At 40.2% G+C, this 19,243-nt stretch overlaps 1 protein-coding gene across 4 annotated transcripts in view; it reads right to left on the reverse strand.

Annotated features, from left to right (window-relative positions):
* Positions 1–4,876: 4,876 nt before the first annotated feature.
* The window catches only part of LOC121533909 (pre-B-cell leukemia transcription factor 1-like), a 103,490-nt gene continuing 89,123 nt past the window's right edge, over positions 4,877–19,243 (reverse strand). Inside the window, exons 4-10 of one of the 4 annotated variants that reach the window (XM_041840247.2) lie at positions 18,288–18,350; positions 14,794–14,984; positions 12,380–12,515; positions 11,440–11,599; positions 9,099–9,211; positions 8,573–8,662; positions 4,877–5,827 (exon numbers count right to left, since the gene is read on the reverse strand). In XM_041840247.2, coding sequence (XP_041696181.1) covers positions 5,735–5,827; positions 8,573–8,662; positions 9,099–9,211; positions 11,440–11,599; positions 12,380–12,515; positions 14,794–14,984; positions 18,288–18,350 — 846 coding nt within the window. In that variant the 3' untranslated portion in view covers positions 4,877–5,734. The remainder of the gene's footprint in view (positions 5,828–8,572; positions 8,663–9,098; positions 9,212–11,439; positions 11,600–12,379; positions 12,516–14,793; positions 14,985–18,287; positions 18,351–19,243) is intronic. The other 3 variants (XM_041840248.2, XM_041840249.1, XM_041840250.1) reach the window with 3 other exon arrangements.

Below are 19,243 nucleotides of genomic sequence, written 5' to 3' on the forward strand. Positions count from 1 at the left end.
AGAATCAGACATCCTGTCTCATTTATCTGGAAGAGAGCGATAAGTGAGCACCCCGCCTCTCTCAGGGAACGCACATTAACCGTGCCTTGAAGGCTCCCTCTGCTATGTGTGGAGGGAGGAGGGGCAGAAGAGAAGGGGGATGAGTGAAGGGAGCTGGGGAAGGGAGCGAGTGTCTGTCTGCTGGCCATAAGCACACAGATTTCACTCACTTAGAAAACGGAGAAAATGTCCCCTTCACACCCTCTCTAGCTCACCCCAGCTCTGATGCTATGTCAATAGTGAGAAAATGCCTGATGCTTTACCATGTTTTTGAAGTGTGATGTGCGATGCTATCCAGAGGTGAAGGACTGACACGTCTGAGACGTGTAAACTTGTGTCCTACAGTAACTCATGACCATGACTCTTTTACTGAAGTCTGGAGGAGAAACCACACCAAAACATCATGTAAAAAAAAGACAGTTAACTTTTTTCTTGGCATGTCTTAAATCCACAATCTTTGATTTGTTTCTCGGTCAACTGCAGCCCCACCACTTGGTTTTGCTATAAAGCTGAGGAATGGAACTGGAGAAATGAATTAAGGATTGTACCTTTTAATGTATGGAAATATCCATAGTATGTGTGTGACAAGGAAAATCAATGAGGACAATACAAAATTATGCAGCAAAAGAAACAATTTATTTGGAATATGTATTATTAGTACAAAGAAAGAGACCATAAAACCTACACCTTGTTAGCTATTTTTTTCTCCACCGAAAACAGGTTTTAAATAGGAATTAAAAAGACAATAGTTTTGCGGTTTCCATTTTTATACCTTTTTTACATATGCAGAGATCTTAAAAGATAAAACCTGTCAAGAAAAAGGCTCCACGATTTCACTCTGAAATCTTTATAAAAAAAGAAGTAACATTCAAAAACACTGCAGTACGGTATTTTATTAAAGAACAAAATACATGCAACAAAGAAAACATGTTATGTTTGACAAATTTTACAGTTTCTTCTTTCTTTTTTTATAGTAATCTTTTCCTTTTATATTCAAAAACTTAAAGCATCATTACATGAAGCTTTCAATAATACGGTGATACTGGACAGGCATTGTGAAATGTAGAGTAACTTTTTTTTTGGGGGGGGGGGGGCACTGCATCACAAAAGCTATTGTTCTGCTGGCCACATGGCTAAAATGTTCAAAAAAAATATATATACATCTGGATCGAAAGGCCAGGGTACACCACTCAAACATAGTCCACTCATAGGGTACACGTGTTGTCCGTCAACTGGACTGTCGGGTGTGGGAGAAAATGAAGCAATTTGTAGTTATAAAAATAAAAAAATCATAGTACACGTCCACGTCTCCAAAAACTATAAGATATACTGTTTGTGAAAGAAGGACTATCTACATTCTGTGATATTCAGTCTATGGTGGATTCAGCTGTGTGGTATTGTAGTTACACTGTATAATGTTTATCTATTACCATGGTATGAGGATATGGTTGGACACTAACTTTTCACATCACCTTTAATTAACAAGACAGTAAACATTTTAGAAGCAAGCTTGTGTGTCAATGCTTTAGACTGAAAGTACAAAGTGAACTGTGAGTGGATTCTATCCGTAATGTGAGAGGAACTCTTTCCTACTATCAAAAAATGCAAAATAAGAATAAAGGTGCACATCTACATATACTCTATAGAGCATTCTTCTGCAAATTCACATTATGCTAGCAAGAAAATTAAATATAACGTACTGGAAATCCTGTAACCACGCAAAATAAAAGCAAAATGATAGAGAAAACAATGATGATGCAAGTTATTCACAACACAAGGACATACAAATATATCCAAACATCTTCTGTATCTGTCTGTGTGCCATCAGGGTTAGTCTTTTCCATTTCATATCTATAAACAAACACTACTGTATTTTTGGTTTTGTAGTACAGAGAGAGTACCTGAACATTCCTATGAGGTGTTCATGAATACTTCAGATAATACACCATTTTACAAAACAAACAAAGCAAAGTTGGTAAAGCTGATTCCAATCTATAGAGCTGAAGCTTCTGCAGTTATTTTTTGGTATCAAGGTAATTGTAGGGTATATATGTTGAATTGCCCAAGAAGGCAATGTGTAATTGTGTGTAAGCAAATACTGTAGCTACAACAAAATGAATACATCTAATTTCACATTTTATATTTATTTGCGTAATTTAGACTCAAGTCATATGCTAGGGGAAAACTGAAATATAAGAGTGAGTAGAGACCAACCTTGATAAACAAAATGTAAAATCAGGATGATATGACGGATGTTCAAACTCGGTGACAATAATAAATGGACAGAAATATACTATTGAAAAAAAAAAAAGTATTCATCCCCCTTGGAGTTTTTCCTATTTTGTTGCATTACAACCTGTAATTTAAATTGATTTTTATTTGGATTTCATGTAATGGACATACACAAAATAGTTCAAATTGTTTGTGGTGAAATTAAAAAAATAACTTGTTTCAAAATATTCAAAAAAATAAATAATGGAAAAGTGCATATGTATTCACCCCCTTTGCTATGAAGCCCCTAAATAAGATCTGGTGCAACCAATTACCTTCAGAAGTCACATAATTAGTTAAATAAAGTCCACCTGTGTGAAATATAAGTGTCATATGATCTCAGTATATATACACCTGTTCTGAAAGGCCCCAGAGTCTGCAACACAACTAAGCAAGGGGCACCACCAATCAAGCGGCACCAAGAAGTCCAAGGAGCTCTCCAAACAGGTCAGGGACAAAGTTGTGGAGAAGTACAGATCAGGGTTGGGTTATAAAAAAATATCAGAAACTTTGAACATCCCACGGAGCACCATTAAATCCATTATTAAAAAAGTGAAAGAATACGGCACCAAAACAAACCTGCCAAGAGAGGGCTGCCACCAAAACTCATGGACCAGGCAAGGAGGGCATTAATCAGAGAGGCAACAAAGAGACCAAAGATAACCCTGAAGGAGCTGCAAAGCTCCACAGTGGAGATTGGAGTATCTGTCCATAGGACCACTTTAAGCCATACACTCCACAGAGTTGGGCTTTACGGAGGAGTGGCCAGAAAAAAAGCCATTGCTTAAAGAAAAAAATAAGCAAACATGTTTAAGGGCGGCAGGTAGCTTAATGGGTAAGAGTGTTGTGCCAGTAACCGAAAGGTCGCTGGTTCTAATCCCCGAGCCGACTAGGTGAAAAATCTGTCGATGTGCCCTTAAGCAAGGCACTTAACCCTAATTGCTCCTGTAAGTCGCTCTGGATAAGAGCGTCTGCTAAATGTATAATAAAATAAAAAATAATAAAAATGTTTGGTGTTCGCCAAAAGGCATGTGGGAGACTCCCCAAACATATGGAAGAAGGTACTCTGGTCAGATGAGACTAAAATTGAGCTTTTTGGCCATCAAGTAAAACGCTATGTCTGGCGCAAACCCAACACCTCTCATCACCCCGAGAACACCATCCCGACAGTGAAGCATGGTGGTGGCAGCATCATGCTGTGGGGATGTTTTTCATCGGCAGGGACTGGGAAACTGGTCAGAATTTAAGGAATGATGGATGGTGCTAAATACAGGGAAATTAATGAGGGAAACCTGTTTCAGTCTTCCAGAGATTTGAGACTGGGACGGAGGTTCACCTTCCAGCAGGACAATGACCCTAAGCATACTGCTAAAGCAACACTCGAGTGGTTTAAGGGGAAACATTTAAATGTCTTGGAATGGCCTAGTCAAAGCCCAGACCTCAATCTAATTGAGAATCTGTGGAATGACTTAAAGATTGCTGTACACCAGCGGAACCCATCCAACTTGAAGGAGCTGGAGCAGTTTTGCCTTGAAGAATGGGTAAAAATCCCAGTGGCTAGATGTGCCAAGCTTATAGAGACATACCCCAAGAGACTTGCAGCTGTAATTGCTGCAAAAGGTGTCTCTACAAAGTATTGACTTTGGGGGGGTGAATAGTTATGCATGCTCAAGTTTTCTTTTTTTGGGTCTTATTTCTTGTTTGTTTCACCCCAAAAAATATTTTGCATCTTCAAAGTGGTAGGCATTTGTGTAAATCCGTTTAAATTCCAGGTTGTAAGGCAACAAAATAGGAAAATGCCAAGGGGGGTGAATACTTTCGCAAGCCACTGTAATTAGTACCAATAACATGAAATTATGAGGGAAAAGAGTAACTTTGAGAAAGATTTCATAATTGTGTTTAGTTGTGTATTCCATGACTACCACCTGGTACCACAACATCAGAATTAACATTTACATTAAAATGCCTTTTTTGCACTTACACCTTACACAAGTGGTTTTGGTTACCAGCAGTATTTGGCTATTATGATAACACTGATCGATAGTGATGATGGTAGTGTATTTATGTGTATGTACACACATCATAAATTATGTTCCATGAATGAAAACTATATAAGCATATTATTCATGTATGTTCTCTGTACTTTGTTCTTCTCTTTGACAAATACAAATGTTACCCTTCATAGGGTAATCACTGGAAGGTACTGTGCTTAAAGACATATTAGCTTATTATAATTGATGCTAATGTACTCATTGATTAAGTGTTCCGGGTACATTTTTTAAACTGATGCTCAGCCCACACTACAAACAATATGTCAAGAGCAGGAAATGTATTAGAATTCCAGTAAATAGAATTACCATGAAGCTATAATCACCATTAATCTATAATCACCATGAAGCTATAATCTATAATACCATGAAGCCAGAATCACCATGATCCATTTCTTCATAACCTTCAAAACCATTCCTTCCATTCATTCTGGAGCATACCGTTACTCTTATATGTTTTGCTTATGCATTGTTGACCACTCATTCAGTATGAACAAGAACACACGCCATTGTTGCAGTAAAAATGTGTCATGTTTTATTACCCATTGTAGAAGCTCTGAAACAGAATGGCTAGAATGAGGAGGAACATTTGAATCTCAAGGTTCTCCTTTCAAAGCATCCCATTGTTAGCTACTAACAAGAAATGTAATTAAGCTACGGTATGTGATGTGAAACGTCAGATGGATATGTATTTTTCTACAAGTGCACAATGTCATATTATAAAAATTCACCTCCTGTGTTGAACTTTGGCACTATGGACAAAACAAATGTTGTGAATGAAGTAATTATATAGGGTAAAACTTGTCACAAAGGCAAAACTGTCCTCCAAACAACCCTTGAGGCAGTACAAGGGAGATTGGGAGCTACTGTCAATATCAGTAATTACAAAGTAAAAAACAAAACACTACGCTTTTTTAGAAGACTTTCCGTTGTTGTCAGTTTTTTTTTTTTTGTTATCGTCAATAGAGATAGTGAGAAAAGCATTTCAATCTACAAGATACGGGCCATACTGTGTATACGTGTTGTAACTGTTTGTCAGATGATCACACAGAGGCAACATGGATATCTGGTGAAGAAAACTGTACAAACAGACAGTGAATGGGGTCGTAGATAGATGGGAGAACAGAGCCCTACTCAGGGTACTGACTGACTGTGTCATAGCTGGTTGTAGAGACGGGACATGACACGTGAAGAACTGTCTGTGGTGGTGATGATGGCGTTTCATCCTGTAGTCCCCACCTGTAGAGAGAGGTCTCCTGCCCTGTGACAAGTCTAGTGTCATCTCCAGTTCTGATGGGGAGCTGACTGGCGAGCTGGCTGATCGAGGGTTGAGGTTGGGGGTGTCTGGACAGTGGTGGAGGAGGAGGGTGGAGGGATTAGTTGGACGTGTCAGAGTGAACACTTCCGGGTCCTTCTGTGGGTGATGTCACTGATGAGGGGGTGGTAGCATCCTGCCAGCCTCCATTTGCCTGAGAGAGAGACAAAAGAGACAGAAGGAGAGAGGAAAGATGAGCACAGGCATAGGACACAGGCATGTACCCATAACATAGATTTTCTCTGGATTCCGGGTTAAGCGAGCAGTGTGTCAAGAAGCAGTGCGCTTGGCAGGGTCGTGTTTCAGAGGATGTATGGCTCTTGACCTTCGCCTCTCCCGAGTCCGTAGGGGAGTTGCAGCGATGGGACAAGACTGTAACTACCAGTTGGACATCACAAAATTAGGGAGTAAAAAAGGAGTAAAAGTATCAAATACAATTTTTAAATAAAGGTGTTCTATGTGTTTTTTCTTCTCTCTTGTACATATTCACTGTACAGTTCAATAAGATCATTATATCATCTCATCTGCAGCATTGAATGCTGTATCTGTGAAGTCCTGATGGCACATGTAGTAGCTACGGTATGAGCTTTACTCCTAATGCTAGAACAATTCCTAAACAACTCAACCTATAATCCACTACAGCCTCAAACCAAATCTGCATTGGACGAACATCTAATTCACTCAAATTACTGTAACTTAGACCTCATATTTCAGAACGGAATTGTCATAAAAAATTTACTTGTTTGAAGCAACTGAAAATTCTGTAAATCACAAATATCACTATCAGATCACGTACAGTATGGTACAATTTCTATAATGAAAAAATGTTGTCTTCACTTCAAAACCAATATGATTGCAATCTTGTATCACTGGGATTGATATAAATGCCTGTCACATTTAATGACACACATAATAACAGTGACAATGTCTGGAAAGGACCTTAAAACAAAAGTCACGAAACAGTCCTAAGAGGAATCAGTGGTAGCAAATTATGACATTGGGAGATTGAATAAAAACACAATGAGAGACGTGTAGGCCATTTCCAGTGGAGACGAGCCTGCTAAAGAGCATTTGGGATATTAATAGCACATTTTATGCCATCAGAAAAAATGAAAATGGTCCTCGACAGCCTTTAATTTCAAAGCCTGTTATTTCAGGCAGAAGGAAATCTGTAATAAAAAATGGAGGGAAAAGAAAAGTCTTAAAATGTCTGACTTTGGTGACACTCTCTTTGTCTATTTCCAAACTGTAATTACTGCTCTAGTCTCCCACAAATCACATTATGCATCTGCTCAGTCATTATCAACACAGAGAGGGGAGGCTTTTCATCGTGTAACCGATAGATGGGACATATTTCCGACCTCTCTTTCTCTTTTTTTCTCTCTCTCTCTTCTCCGTCTGTAAAGCTGGACGAGCACAAAGGTGATTCACTGTTTCTAAGCTGACAGCTTTCTTGGGCTTTGCTTTGTGAATAGGTTTGATACTGAGGTAAATGTGTCATTTTTAACACAAATAAGTAGTAAATTGCTGCAGAGGCAATTAAATAAACTACAACACCACTCCAGAATGCTAAAATGTATAAATAATTTCTGTAAGATATGATACAATGTATTATATCTCCCCAAATCCTATATTAAGAACGGGGAACCATATTTTATGTGCTATTTTATTAGAAAAAATGTAATATAAAAATGTCCTCTGCTCTTAAATGTTAATTCCAAAAATCACTGGTTAGAACAGCTTACCATACAGATAAGATTATATCCTTCTCTTATTATGCAGTAAGAGTCTCTTTTAAGGCTATGAAAGTGTGTGGAAAATAGCATATTGTGGCATTTTAGGATATGGTGGAGCAAGCAGGCGTCCAAGGATAACGATATCCATGAGGTCAGAGTGCTGTCTGAGAACAGGGCTTGAATACTTTAGTAGTGCTCTCTCAGGGTTATCACAGCCTGTTCTGTGGGAGGGAGACGAGCGGAGAGCGAGCCAGGGAGGGGGATTTGAATACACTACATACATGTTTTTTTTCACAGGAGACATTTAATCTCATTATCATACGGCCATTGAGGCACGACAAGCGAGGCGTAGGGACGGGAGAGGAAGCCAGCAGCCGAGCCACGCGTCTGTGTGTGACTGTGACCGTCCTCTCTCGTCCTCGTCGTAGCTTTCACCGCGGCACGCCGCCGCAGCTCGCTGTCAGGGCCATTAGAGTGGTGGGAGCATGATCTGAGCAATGCGCTTGGATTGCTGTCCTAAGTCCACACTCCGCTCTCCTTGTGTCTGTCTTATCGATTTCCCCTTTTACGACATGGCTTGTCGCTGTGAATTTCCCTGCTGTTTGCAGCCGCCAGCTAACCTCCCCCTTCTCCCCCCACCCTCACCCAAAACACACACTCCTTTCCCATCTCCTAAAAAATAAGAATTAAATATAACATGATGGAAATATGCCCCCATGTTACGCCCCCCAGTGCTTTATCTAGGGGTTAGCGGTTTGGTTATTTGTATTTTTTATGTGACTACTCTGGGGTTGTTCTGATAGGATTTTAACAGGGCCTCTGGACCTGCAGTGATAATCAGGGTCAGGTGCCCAAGTCACGCGTCGCAGGAGGTGTCACCTGTTTGTGCGGTCCCTGCACGGCTACATGGCCGTGAGTGGCTGCAGGTGCTGCGGGAGAGCTGATTGAACGTGACAGGCTCAGGCGGCCGCGCCGTGTGTGTGTGGCCGGCCCGACGCCGTTCTGCTGGCCAGCGCGTTGCTCGTGGCGTGACCGATACTGAAGCAATCAACTAGGTGACTGTGGTGGAGCTGAGACAAATCCTACTAAGTATCATTCTGAGCCCTATGGCTTTGAAATAATTGGTAGGGGAAGAGAAAGGTTGTGTGTTTTCTTCTCCTTACATTGATGCTCTGCTGACTATACATCTGGCTGGCTGTGAGGCCCTCACTGTATCCGCCTGTCTGACTGATAACATGGCGAAGGGTATCCACCTGAAACACAACACAGGAACACAGACAAAGCAAGGTCAGAGTAGTATTATAATACAGTACAGGCAGAGAAAACGTACATAAACTACATCCAGCTATGGACAAGAAAAAGCAAGATAACCAAAACATGTTATTACGTATTTAGAAGACTGTCGAAAGGATTAATTAGTGACATATAAAAAGAGCTGCAGAGAGTATTTAATTATTTTCATCACTACACTCACTATAAGCATGTTTTAGGAACAATGGTGGAAAACGATACCTTGAAAACCCTATGTAGTGGTGGTATTAGGAGCCCAAAGTGATCCAGACACTAGAGGAGTACTGAGATGCCTGTGGTGTGATTAAGATTAAGATTACAAGGCCTGTTCTTAGGGAGGTGGGTCTGGGTCTGTTTCTATAGTAGTATCTTCTGCACTGCTTAGTTATAGGGCCCTACCTGTGACTGCACGTTGGCTCCAACCTGAGCACCTTGGTACGAGTCCCCATTGAGAGACTGCACGCTCATGAACAAGTCGCCGGAGTTTGACATGTTAAAAGAGCCAGCAGAACCTGGAAAAGGAGAGAGGGAGCACTGGAATCATAGAGCAGAGCGAGAGAAGAGAGCGAGCAGAGCAGGATTCAGCCGTTTGGCCCCGTCCAGGGTTAGACCCGGAGAAGCACCATGCAAAGTGTTAATAGAGCTAATGCTGGAGCTGTAGTTAGAGCTAGAAGTAGAACATAGAGCTAGAGTTAGAACATAGAGCTAGAGTTAGAATATAGAGCTAGAGTTAGAATATAGAGCTAGAGTTAGAACATAGAGCTAGAGTTAGAATATAGAGCTAGAGTTAGATTATAGAGCTAGAGTTAGAATATAGAGCTAGAGTTAGAACATAGAGCTAGAGTTAGATTATAGAGCTAGAGTTAGATTATAGAGCTAGAGTTAGAATATAGAGCTAGAGTTAGAATATAGAGCTAGAGTTAGATTATAGAGCTAGAGTTAGAATATAGAGCTAGAGTTAGAATATAGAGCTAGAGTTAGAATATAGAGCTAGAGTTAGAATATAGAGCTAGAGTTAGAATATAGAGCTAGAGTTAGATTATAGAGCTAGAGTTAGAATATAGAGCTAGAGTTAGAATATAGAGCTAGAGTTAGAATATAGAGCTAGAGTTAGATTATAGAGCTAGAGTTAGAATATAGAGCTAGAGTTAGAATATAGAGCTAGAGTTAGAATATAGAGCTAGAGTTAGAATATAGAGCTAGAGTTAGAATATAGAGCTAGAGTTAGATTATAGAGCTAGAGTTAGAATATAGAGCTAGAGTTAGAATATAGAGCTAGAGTTAGAATATAGAGCTAGAGTTAGAATATAGAGCTAGAGTTAGATTATAGAGCTAGAGTTAGAATATAGAGCTAGAGTTAGAATATAGAGCTAGAGTTAGAATATAGAGCTAGAGTTAGAATATAGAGCTAGAGTTAGAATATAGAGCTAGAGTTAGAATATAGAGCTAGAGTTAGAATATAGAGCTAGAGTTAGAATATAGAGCTAGAGTTAGATTATAGAGCTAGAGTTAGAATATAGAGCTAGAGTTAGAATATAGAGCTAGAGTTAGAATATAGAGCTAGAGTTAGAACATAGAGCTAGAGTTAGAATATAGAGCTAGAGTTAGAATATAGAGCTAGAGTTAGAATATAGAGCTAGAGTTAGAATATAGAGCTAGAGTTAGAATATAGAGCTAGAGTTAGAATATAGAGCTAGAGTTAGAATATAGAGCTAGAGTTAGAACATAGAGCTAGAGTTAGAATATAGAGCTAGAGTTAGAATATAGAGCTAGAGTTAGAATATAGAGCTAGAGTTAGAATATAGAGCTAGAGTTAGAACATAGAGCTAGAGTTAGAATATAGAGCTAGAGTTAGAATATAGAGCTAGAGTTAGAACATAGAGCTAGAGTTAGAATATAGAGCTAGAGTTAGAATATAGAGCTAGAAGTAGAACATAGAGCTAGAGTTAGAATATAGAGCTAGAGTTAGAATATAGAGCTAGAAGTAGAACATAGAGCTAGAGTTAGAATATAGAGCTAGAGTTAGAACATAGAGCTATAGTTAGAACATAGAGCTAGAGTTAGAATATAGAGCTAGAGTTAGAATATAGAGCTAGAGTTAGAACATAGAGCTAGAGTTAGAATATAGAGCTAGAGTTAGAACATAGAGCTAGAGTTAGAATATAGAGCTAGAGTTAGAATATAGAGCTAGAGTTAGAATATAGAGCTAGGGCTAGGGCCAGAGCGAGCACAGATTAGAGAGTGGCAGCATAAAGCTGAGGGAAAGGTGAGTCAAGCACCGCCGCCAGGGCGGTTATTGTTGTTGTTGTTGTTGTTGTTGTTGTTGTTGTGCCCATTTGTCAATATGAAAGTAGAATGATAGTATGTTTCTACAGTCAAAATGCTTAGCGTCATGATACGTTATTATGTGTTTCTGTACAAATGTTATTCATGGTCAACAAGATTAATGAATGAATGAATTTAGTAAATGAAAATGGTACAACAAAAATGTAATGTTCTGACAGTGTAAAAGAGTAAGTATTGAGATAAAATACGCGAAAAGCTGTGTTAATTGAAAAGAAAACAACAGGGCAGAAAGCAATGGGTGACTTGATATGGGGCCCAGGTATCCTACTCTTGGACAAAGCCTTTTTTCCTTTTTCTCTTTTGAAGAAAAATGTCCTTTGATATGGAGAGTTAATTCAGAGCCTTCCAAATAGTGTAACCTATCTGTAAAAAGGGTAACCCATTGGTTCTTTACCTGCAGAATTTGGAGTGGAGGGCGAGTTAGCCTGGCTTCCATGTGAGGATACGTTGGTCGCGTTGACGGCAGTTTTGGCAGCATACATATTGGCTTCTTCCTGGAACTTTCCAATGTTTTTCTTGTATCTGATTCTTTTGTTTCCGAACCAGTTGGAAACCTGTACAAACAATGTGCAAATTGTTAATTATTTTGTTACACAAATCATTTCCCACATTTCTAATTGTGAGTGTGAAATCAGAATCAGAATGAGTTCTGCATGCATGGCCTTCCACTGTCTGGCATATCAAATATATGACAGTGAAGGAAGACTTTGGCAGCGTCCCAGTATAAAGGGAAAAGGGTGCCATTTGGGACAGCCTTTGAGGTAGTAGTGAGTGCTACCGATGGCTCCATAGACCAGTGCTGTGATTCCACATTAGTGGCAGAAGGGAATGATTGCCAATAATAGTCTAATTATGTCAGTATGACTGCAGCTATAATCAGAGCTCACGCTAGCACCAATCAGTCAACACCCGCTAGCTAACACCCATTACAGCTAATGGACTCCCCGATGAAGCTACCGGGATAAGCCAGCTAGCACTAATGATAAACAACATTAAAATGAAAAAAATAATCAATCCTGTTGCAAAGTTTGAAACGAACGCAGACAGAAGGTAGGTTATTTTATTACAGACCCAGGAACACAGAGGTTGTGTCCCAAATGGACCCCTATTCTCTATAGGCTCTGGTCAAAAGTAGTGCATTATAGGGAATAGGGTGCCATTTGGGACACAGACGCTCAACTAATCATTCATATTACACTATCAATGTAGTCCCTGCGATGCAGCCTTTGAATGAAGAAAATTATAATAAATAATCCACTACTCTCTGTAGTCCTCTTCTAGGTGTAGTGTGGTCTTCCTTCAGACAGTTGGTGCTGTGCTGTACTGTACTGTACCTGTGAAACTGTGATGGAGCACTTCTTGGCCAGCTCTTCCTTGGCCTCTTCACTAGGGTAGGGGTTAGACAGGTGGGAGTAGAAGTACTCATTCAGGATCTCTGTCGCCTGCTTGTTGAAGTTCCGTCTTTTCCGTCTGCAAGGAGAATGATAGAGATTGGTTAGTTAGGACCAGAAGAAACACCATGTACAATACATACCGTTCATAGGGCCTGGTCAAAGAAGCATATACAAATCTAATGCCTACATAGAGTAAATGCGTCAAAGCCACTTGCGGTAAAACAGCTAAACTGGGGCACCCCATACAGTAACAATACAACTGCCACCCAATTCAATACAAAAAACATTTTCTTTTTTTTTTCTTCTTTTTTTTCACCTTTATTTAACCAGGTAAGCCAGTTGAGAACAATTTCTCATTTACAACTGCGACCTGGCCAAGATAAAGCAAAGCAGTGCGATAAAAACAACAACAACACAGAGTTACACATGGGATAAACAAAAACATACAGTCAATAACACAATAGAAAATCTATATACAGTGTGTGCAAATGTAGTAAGTTATGGAGGTAAGGCAATAAATAGGCCATAGTGCAAAATAATTACAATTTAGTATTAACACTGGAGTGATAGATGTGCAGAAGATGATGTGCAAATAGAGATACTGGGGTGCAAATGAGCAAAATAAATAACATTTATACATTAAATACAGCTGCCTAAACTGGTATAAAATATGTTTTCAGAGGTTCACAAATAGAAATGAACACTGCCTGCAAATCCTGACAAACAACAGATCACTACACTTCCTTATTAAAGGATAGACAATGTGCTGTAAACATGACGCGTTCAGTTCACTGACCCCTCCATCTCTTCCTCCTTCTCCATCTCCACCCTCTATTAGGTTATGTCTGCATGTGCCACGTCTCATGAGAGGGTTTTACATAAGCTGGGAAGGGAACCCTGTAAAATGCTTGACTCCATGCATCGCATCAACTGACTGGTTAGAGAGATTTGTGCTGAAATCTCCATCCCGCACTCCAAAAGCCTGAATGAGAATATGTAAATGTGCACAGCATGGTGCTAGGGCAGGCTGCAGATTAATCACTAGAGCTGAGCCTGGTAGAGCAGTGCCCCTCTCTCTCTCTGTCTCTCTGTCTCACTCTCTCTCTCTCTGTCTCTCTCTCTGTCTCACTCTCTCTCTCTCTCTCTCTCTCTCTCTCTCTCTCTCTCTCTCTGTCTGTCTGTCTGTCTGTCTGTCTGTCTGTCTGTCTGTCTGTCTGTCTGTCTGTCTGTCTGTCTGTCTGTCTGTCTGTCTGTCTGTCTGTCTGTCTGTCTCTCTCTCTCTCTCTCTCTCTCCCTCTCTCTCTCTCTCTCTCTCTCTCTCTCTCTCTGTCTGTCTGTCTGTCTGTCTGTCTGTCTGTCTGTCTGTCTCTCTCTCTCTCTCTCTCTCTCTCCCCCTCTCTCTCTCAATCTTGCGCTCTCTCTCGCTCTCTCTCTCTCACTCTCTCGCTCTCACTCTCTCTCTCTCTCTCACTCTATCTCTCTCTCTCCCTCTCTCTCTCTCTCTCTCTCTCTCTCTCTCTCTTGCTCTCTCTCTCTCTCTCTCTCTCTCTCTCTCTCTCTCTCTCTCTCCCTCTCCTCGCTCTCTCTCGCTCTCTCTCTCTCTCACTCTCTCTCTCTCTCTCTCTCTCTCTCTCTTTTTTCACTCTCTCTCTCTCTCTCTCTCTCTCTCTCTCTCTCTCTCTCTCTCTCTCTCTCCATCTCTCTCTCTCTCTCTCTTTCTCTCTCTCTCTCTCTCTCTCTCTCTCTCTCTCTCTCTCTCTCTCTCTTTCTCTCTCTCTCTCTCTGTCTCTCTCTCTGTCTCTCTCTCACTGAAAGCCCTTCCCTCCTTCCCCATTTGCAAAATAATAGATGGGCCGCTTTGTGAGAAGAGCACAAGCCTCATTTAAATGTTATGCCTCCAACTCCGACACGGAGTGAGATTTATCCTTGGAGAAATGTATGCAAATCCAAAACATGCATCAAAAGAAACAAGCCATTATATTAAAAAAGGGCAACATTTAGCGTTATGGAGCCTGGAGAGAGGAGAGGACTGTCAGTGGCCAAGCAGCAACCTCGTATGTGCTGGTCCAAATGGCACCCAGAGATGTACTGTAGGTAGGCTCAAAGGCTTGGAAGATTTTGGAAGATCAGTTGTGATGATGTTGTATAGAGTGGTGGTAAGCTGTAGAATAACCTGCTGTGGATATTACTTGTTTTCTGTATGCTACTGTAAAAACACTTAATGTGAATATTGCAGTTACAGGTAGGGACATACTGTAGCTAGCTATGCAAGTCAACAAAACATTGCAGTGGTACAGTGACTTTGTATGTGGTAATTTGTATAGCTGTAAGCACACACACACAGAGACACACACCTGGCGTCGAGGAAGCGTGAGCGCAGGATCATGACGGCTTCGCAGGTGCTCTGTTTGAGCTGCATCTGGATGGAGCTGAACTTGCGGTGGATGATGCCCACCATGCGCTCTATCTCCTTGGGAGAGATGGGCCGCGTGCGACTCTGCTCCCTCAGCAGGTTCATCACATGGGTAGTGAACTCGTTACAAGCCTGCAGAGGGGGGGGGGAAGAGACAAACAGAGAGAGAAGGTCAACAGATAGATAGATAGATAGATAGAACAATGTGGTTTGTTACATTTACATTTGAGTAATTTAGCAGACACTGTTATCCAGCGTGACTTCAGTTTATTCTATCTAGACAGTCAAAATAAATGTTGTGTGTGAGAGTGCCCATAGCAGCCTCACCATGGTTGAGAAATACTGCATGGCTATTGTAAGAGCTGGCCATATCTTTTACCGTTAGACTAAAGCCAGTGTCTGCATGTAGAGGGAAATTATATATGATATTCTAAATGAATCAATGTCTTGCACATACACAGAAAGGAAAAATGAGATAGAAATCAAGCAGTGTTTAATGCATGCAGTTCTGGGGAATGCTTCCACGTTGGGAAGCCAAGGGGGAATATAAGTGGTGACATTTTTCATATTAAACAGAAGTGGCGATGGCAACTGTAAGTGTCGTCTTTAAAAAAAAGGAGACATGGGGAACTGACAGCTGCTAGTCCCTGCTGACGAGCAGCACACCTTCTCTTCTCACCGCAGCCGAGAGGTTTGAGAGATGAACATGCCATGATGTTATACTCATCCTCCTGTGTGGCACCAGGCGTGAACCTGACATGATATTACAGTATACCTCTGTCTCGCTCCCTCTTTCGCTCCCTGTCTTTTTCTCTTTCTCTCTAACTCTCTCCCTCTTTCCTTGTCTCTCTCATTCTCCTTCTTTTAATCGCTCTCTCTCCCACTCTCTTTTTTTCTCTCTCTCTTTCTCTCTCTGTCCCTGTCACTATACAATATGTCTGCCATATTCACACATCTCAATGGTCTTTATTGACACGAAAGCAATAGTTATAAAAGCAGCAGGGATGTGAATGAAGAGAGACAATAAACACAAACATGACTGTACAATGAATGTAAATGACAGTGAATAGGTGGTGATGATATGAGAGGTAAGGTGCAGAGTGGTCATGGTGTTGGTGTCATACAGTGATGCATGGGGATGACAGTGAAGCCATCTGGCACAGCCCCAGATAGATTATAGACATACAGTGCCTTCAGAAAGTATTCACACCCCTTGACTTTTTCCACATTCTGTTGTGTTACAAAGTGGGATTAAAATTGATTTAATTGTCATTTGTTGTCAGCGATCGACACAAAATACTCTAATGTCAAAGTGGAAGAAAAATTATAACATTTGTAAAAAAATATATATGAAAAATAAAACACTAATACAGTATATGTTGATTAGATAAGTATTCAACCCCCTGAGTCAATAGAATCACCTTTGGCAACGATGACAGCTGTGAGTTTTTTTGGATAAGTCTCTAAGAGCTTTCCACACCTGGATTGTACAATATTTACACATTATTATTTTTTTAATTCTTCAAGCTCTGTCAAATTGGTTGTTGATACTTGCTAGACAACCATTTTCAGGTCTTGCCATAGATTTTCAAGCAGATTTAAGTAAAAACTGTAACTCGGCCACTCATTAACATTCACTGTCTTCTTGGTAAGCAACTCCAGTAGATTTGGCCTTTTGTTTTAGGTTACTGTCCTGCTGAAAATGAATGAATCTCCCAATGTCTGGTGGAAAGCAGACTGAACCAGATTTTCCTCTAGGATTTTCCCTGTGCTCAGTTTCTTTTTTATCCTGAAAAACTTTATCCAGTCGTTAACTATTACAAGCATACCCATAACATGATGCATCCACCACTATGCTTGAAAATATGGAGAGTGGTACTCAGTAATGTGCTGTATTGGATTTGCCCCAAACATAACACTTTGTATTCAAGACAAAAAGTTAATTTCTTTGCCACATTTTTTTGCAGTATCACTTTAGTGCCTTGTTGCAAACAGGATGCATGTTTTGGAATATTTGTATTCTGTACAGGCTTCCTTCTTTTCACTCTTTCAATTAGGTTAGTATTGTGGAATAACTACAATTTTGTTGATCCATTTCTCCTATCACAGCCATTATACTCTGTAACTGTTTTAAAGTCACCATCGGCCTCATGGTGAAATCCCTGAGCGGTTTTCTTCCTCTCCGGCAACTAAGTTAGATTATTGAGTATTGATACACCATTCAAAGTGTAATTAATAACATCACCATGCTCAAAGGGATATTCAATGTCTGCTTTTTCTTTTACCCATCTACCAATAGGTGCCCTTCTTTGCGAGGCATTGGGTAACCTCCCTGGTATTTGTAGTTGAGTCTGTGTTTGAAATTCACTGCTCGACTGAAGGACCTTACAATTGTATGTGTGGGGAACAGAGATGAGGCAGTCATTCAAAAATCACGTTAAACACGATTATTGCACACAGAGTGAGTCCATGCAACTTATGTGCATTTTTACTCCTGAACTTATTTAGGTTTGCCATAACAAAGGGGTTGAATATTTATTGACTCAAGACATTTCAGCTTTAATTTCTTTGTAAAAATGTCAAAAAACATAATTCCACTTTGACATTGTGGGGTATTGTGTGTAGGCCAGTGACTTTAAATTCAGGCTGTAACACAACAAAATTTGGAAAAGTCAAGGGGTGTGACTACTTTCTGAAGGCACTGTATGTCATCATTACAACATTGGTTAACACACACGCAGACCAAGCACAGAAACGTATATCATGGTTCATGTGTATATGGGCCTTATCTGAAACAAAACACATGCAAACATGGTAGAGGGAGTACAATCTAATGCTTGGGATTCTACAGGAAGTATTAAAAGCTTGCAGACGTTTTCTGTTCACTGAGGGCCTGTCGCATTGCATAAATTACAAATAAACGTATAGAAATAAATAAATAGAAAAATAATAAATAAAAAACCTGGTAAAGCTGTTAGCAAAGCTACTAATAAATTGTGGTAATAAATCATGAGTGAGTTACAGTATTTTTTCTCCTTAAGCAACACTACTGCTTTACAAGACTGGGTTGCCATCCAGTTCCTAATCCTGATCCTGACAGTGGGAGTCTGTTCACTATCGCTGAGATTGCAAGGGAGGGAAGTGTGGTATAAAATGCTGTGTTTGAAAGCTCTGGGTTGTAAATAAAATCACAGGAGCCAAGTTCACATTGGATTCTGAATAGATTCAGTTACTACTAACCCAGCTTTATTAAAACTTGTCAGATGTGAAAATATTTACTTGATTCAAGACATCCTGAATAAAGGGTGTCTATTTGGTAAACAACCTAACCAAAGTAAAATAATAATGTTGTTAAATTAATGATATTATGACTATAAAATATAGTATCTCTCTATAAAGTGTATGGGAGGGCAGTGGTCTGCAGTGGAGGAGTACCTTGTTTCCGTTGCCATGACTCCCTGTGTAACTCTCCCCCCTCCATCCGCCATGGGATACCATCTTAAATACAGTATATTACATATATATTACATATGATATATTATTATATAGTACATTGTCAGCATGTGATGGTGGCATAGTCACAGGACTGTTTCCCACACTACTCCTAACTGCTACAGCCCTGCCTATTATATGTGGCTCCAGGGTGAAGTTTCCCCTAGGTACAGATCTAGGATCAGCTTCCCCTCCCCCAATCCTAACCTTAACGAATAGTGGGGGAAATGTAAAACTGACCCAAGATCAGCGTCTAGAGGCAACTTCACCCTACTCCACTGTATGTATGTTTCAGGATGGCAACCCTGTCTATAGACTAACATCACAACACTTTGGCTTTGCTTTTTTATATGAATGAAAATGTAAGCAGTGTCTAGGGCTATACGGAAAAAACATTTGCATTTCATCTAACAGGGCATGCATTCATTCCAGCCAGTCACAGTTTGACTGTGTGAATATTGGTTAGAAAGTAGACATAACGCTATGCAGTAAAATCCACTCTGATTTATTGGCATGGTAGATAATGACATGGAGAACAGAAGGAAACTGCACATTACATGGGGATGAGAGAAAATCAGTCCAATGTTTTTTTCACATCTTTAGATGGACACCATAAATGTAGAAAGTTTCCTAATTTGGTATGTAAATATCAGAAATGACCTTGCAGTTTCTATTGTTTCTCAGCTACCGACTCTGGTGAGGCGTCGTCAACATGAATGGACATGAGTCAGTGGGTTACAACACTGTGTTCCTGCAGTGGGGTTAGCAGGGCTTGGATGGGTTTAAAGGAATCCTTAGCCTGAAGTTGTGATGTAATAAATAATCACTGTGATGGGAGGAGCTGGTGTGTTTGGGTTACAGGGTTAGAGTATGTGATTATGGTAAAAGGCACCAGTAGT

The sequence above is a fragment of the Coregonus clupeaformis genome, chromosome 20 (genome assembly GCF_020615455.1).
Source record: "Coregonus clupeaformis isolate EN_2021a chromosome 20, ASM2061545v1, whole genome shotgun sequence".
Lineage (NCBI taxonomy): Eukaryota > Metazoa > Chordata > Actinopteri > Salmoniformes > Salmonidae > Coregonus > Coregonus clupeaformis.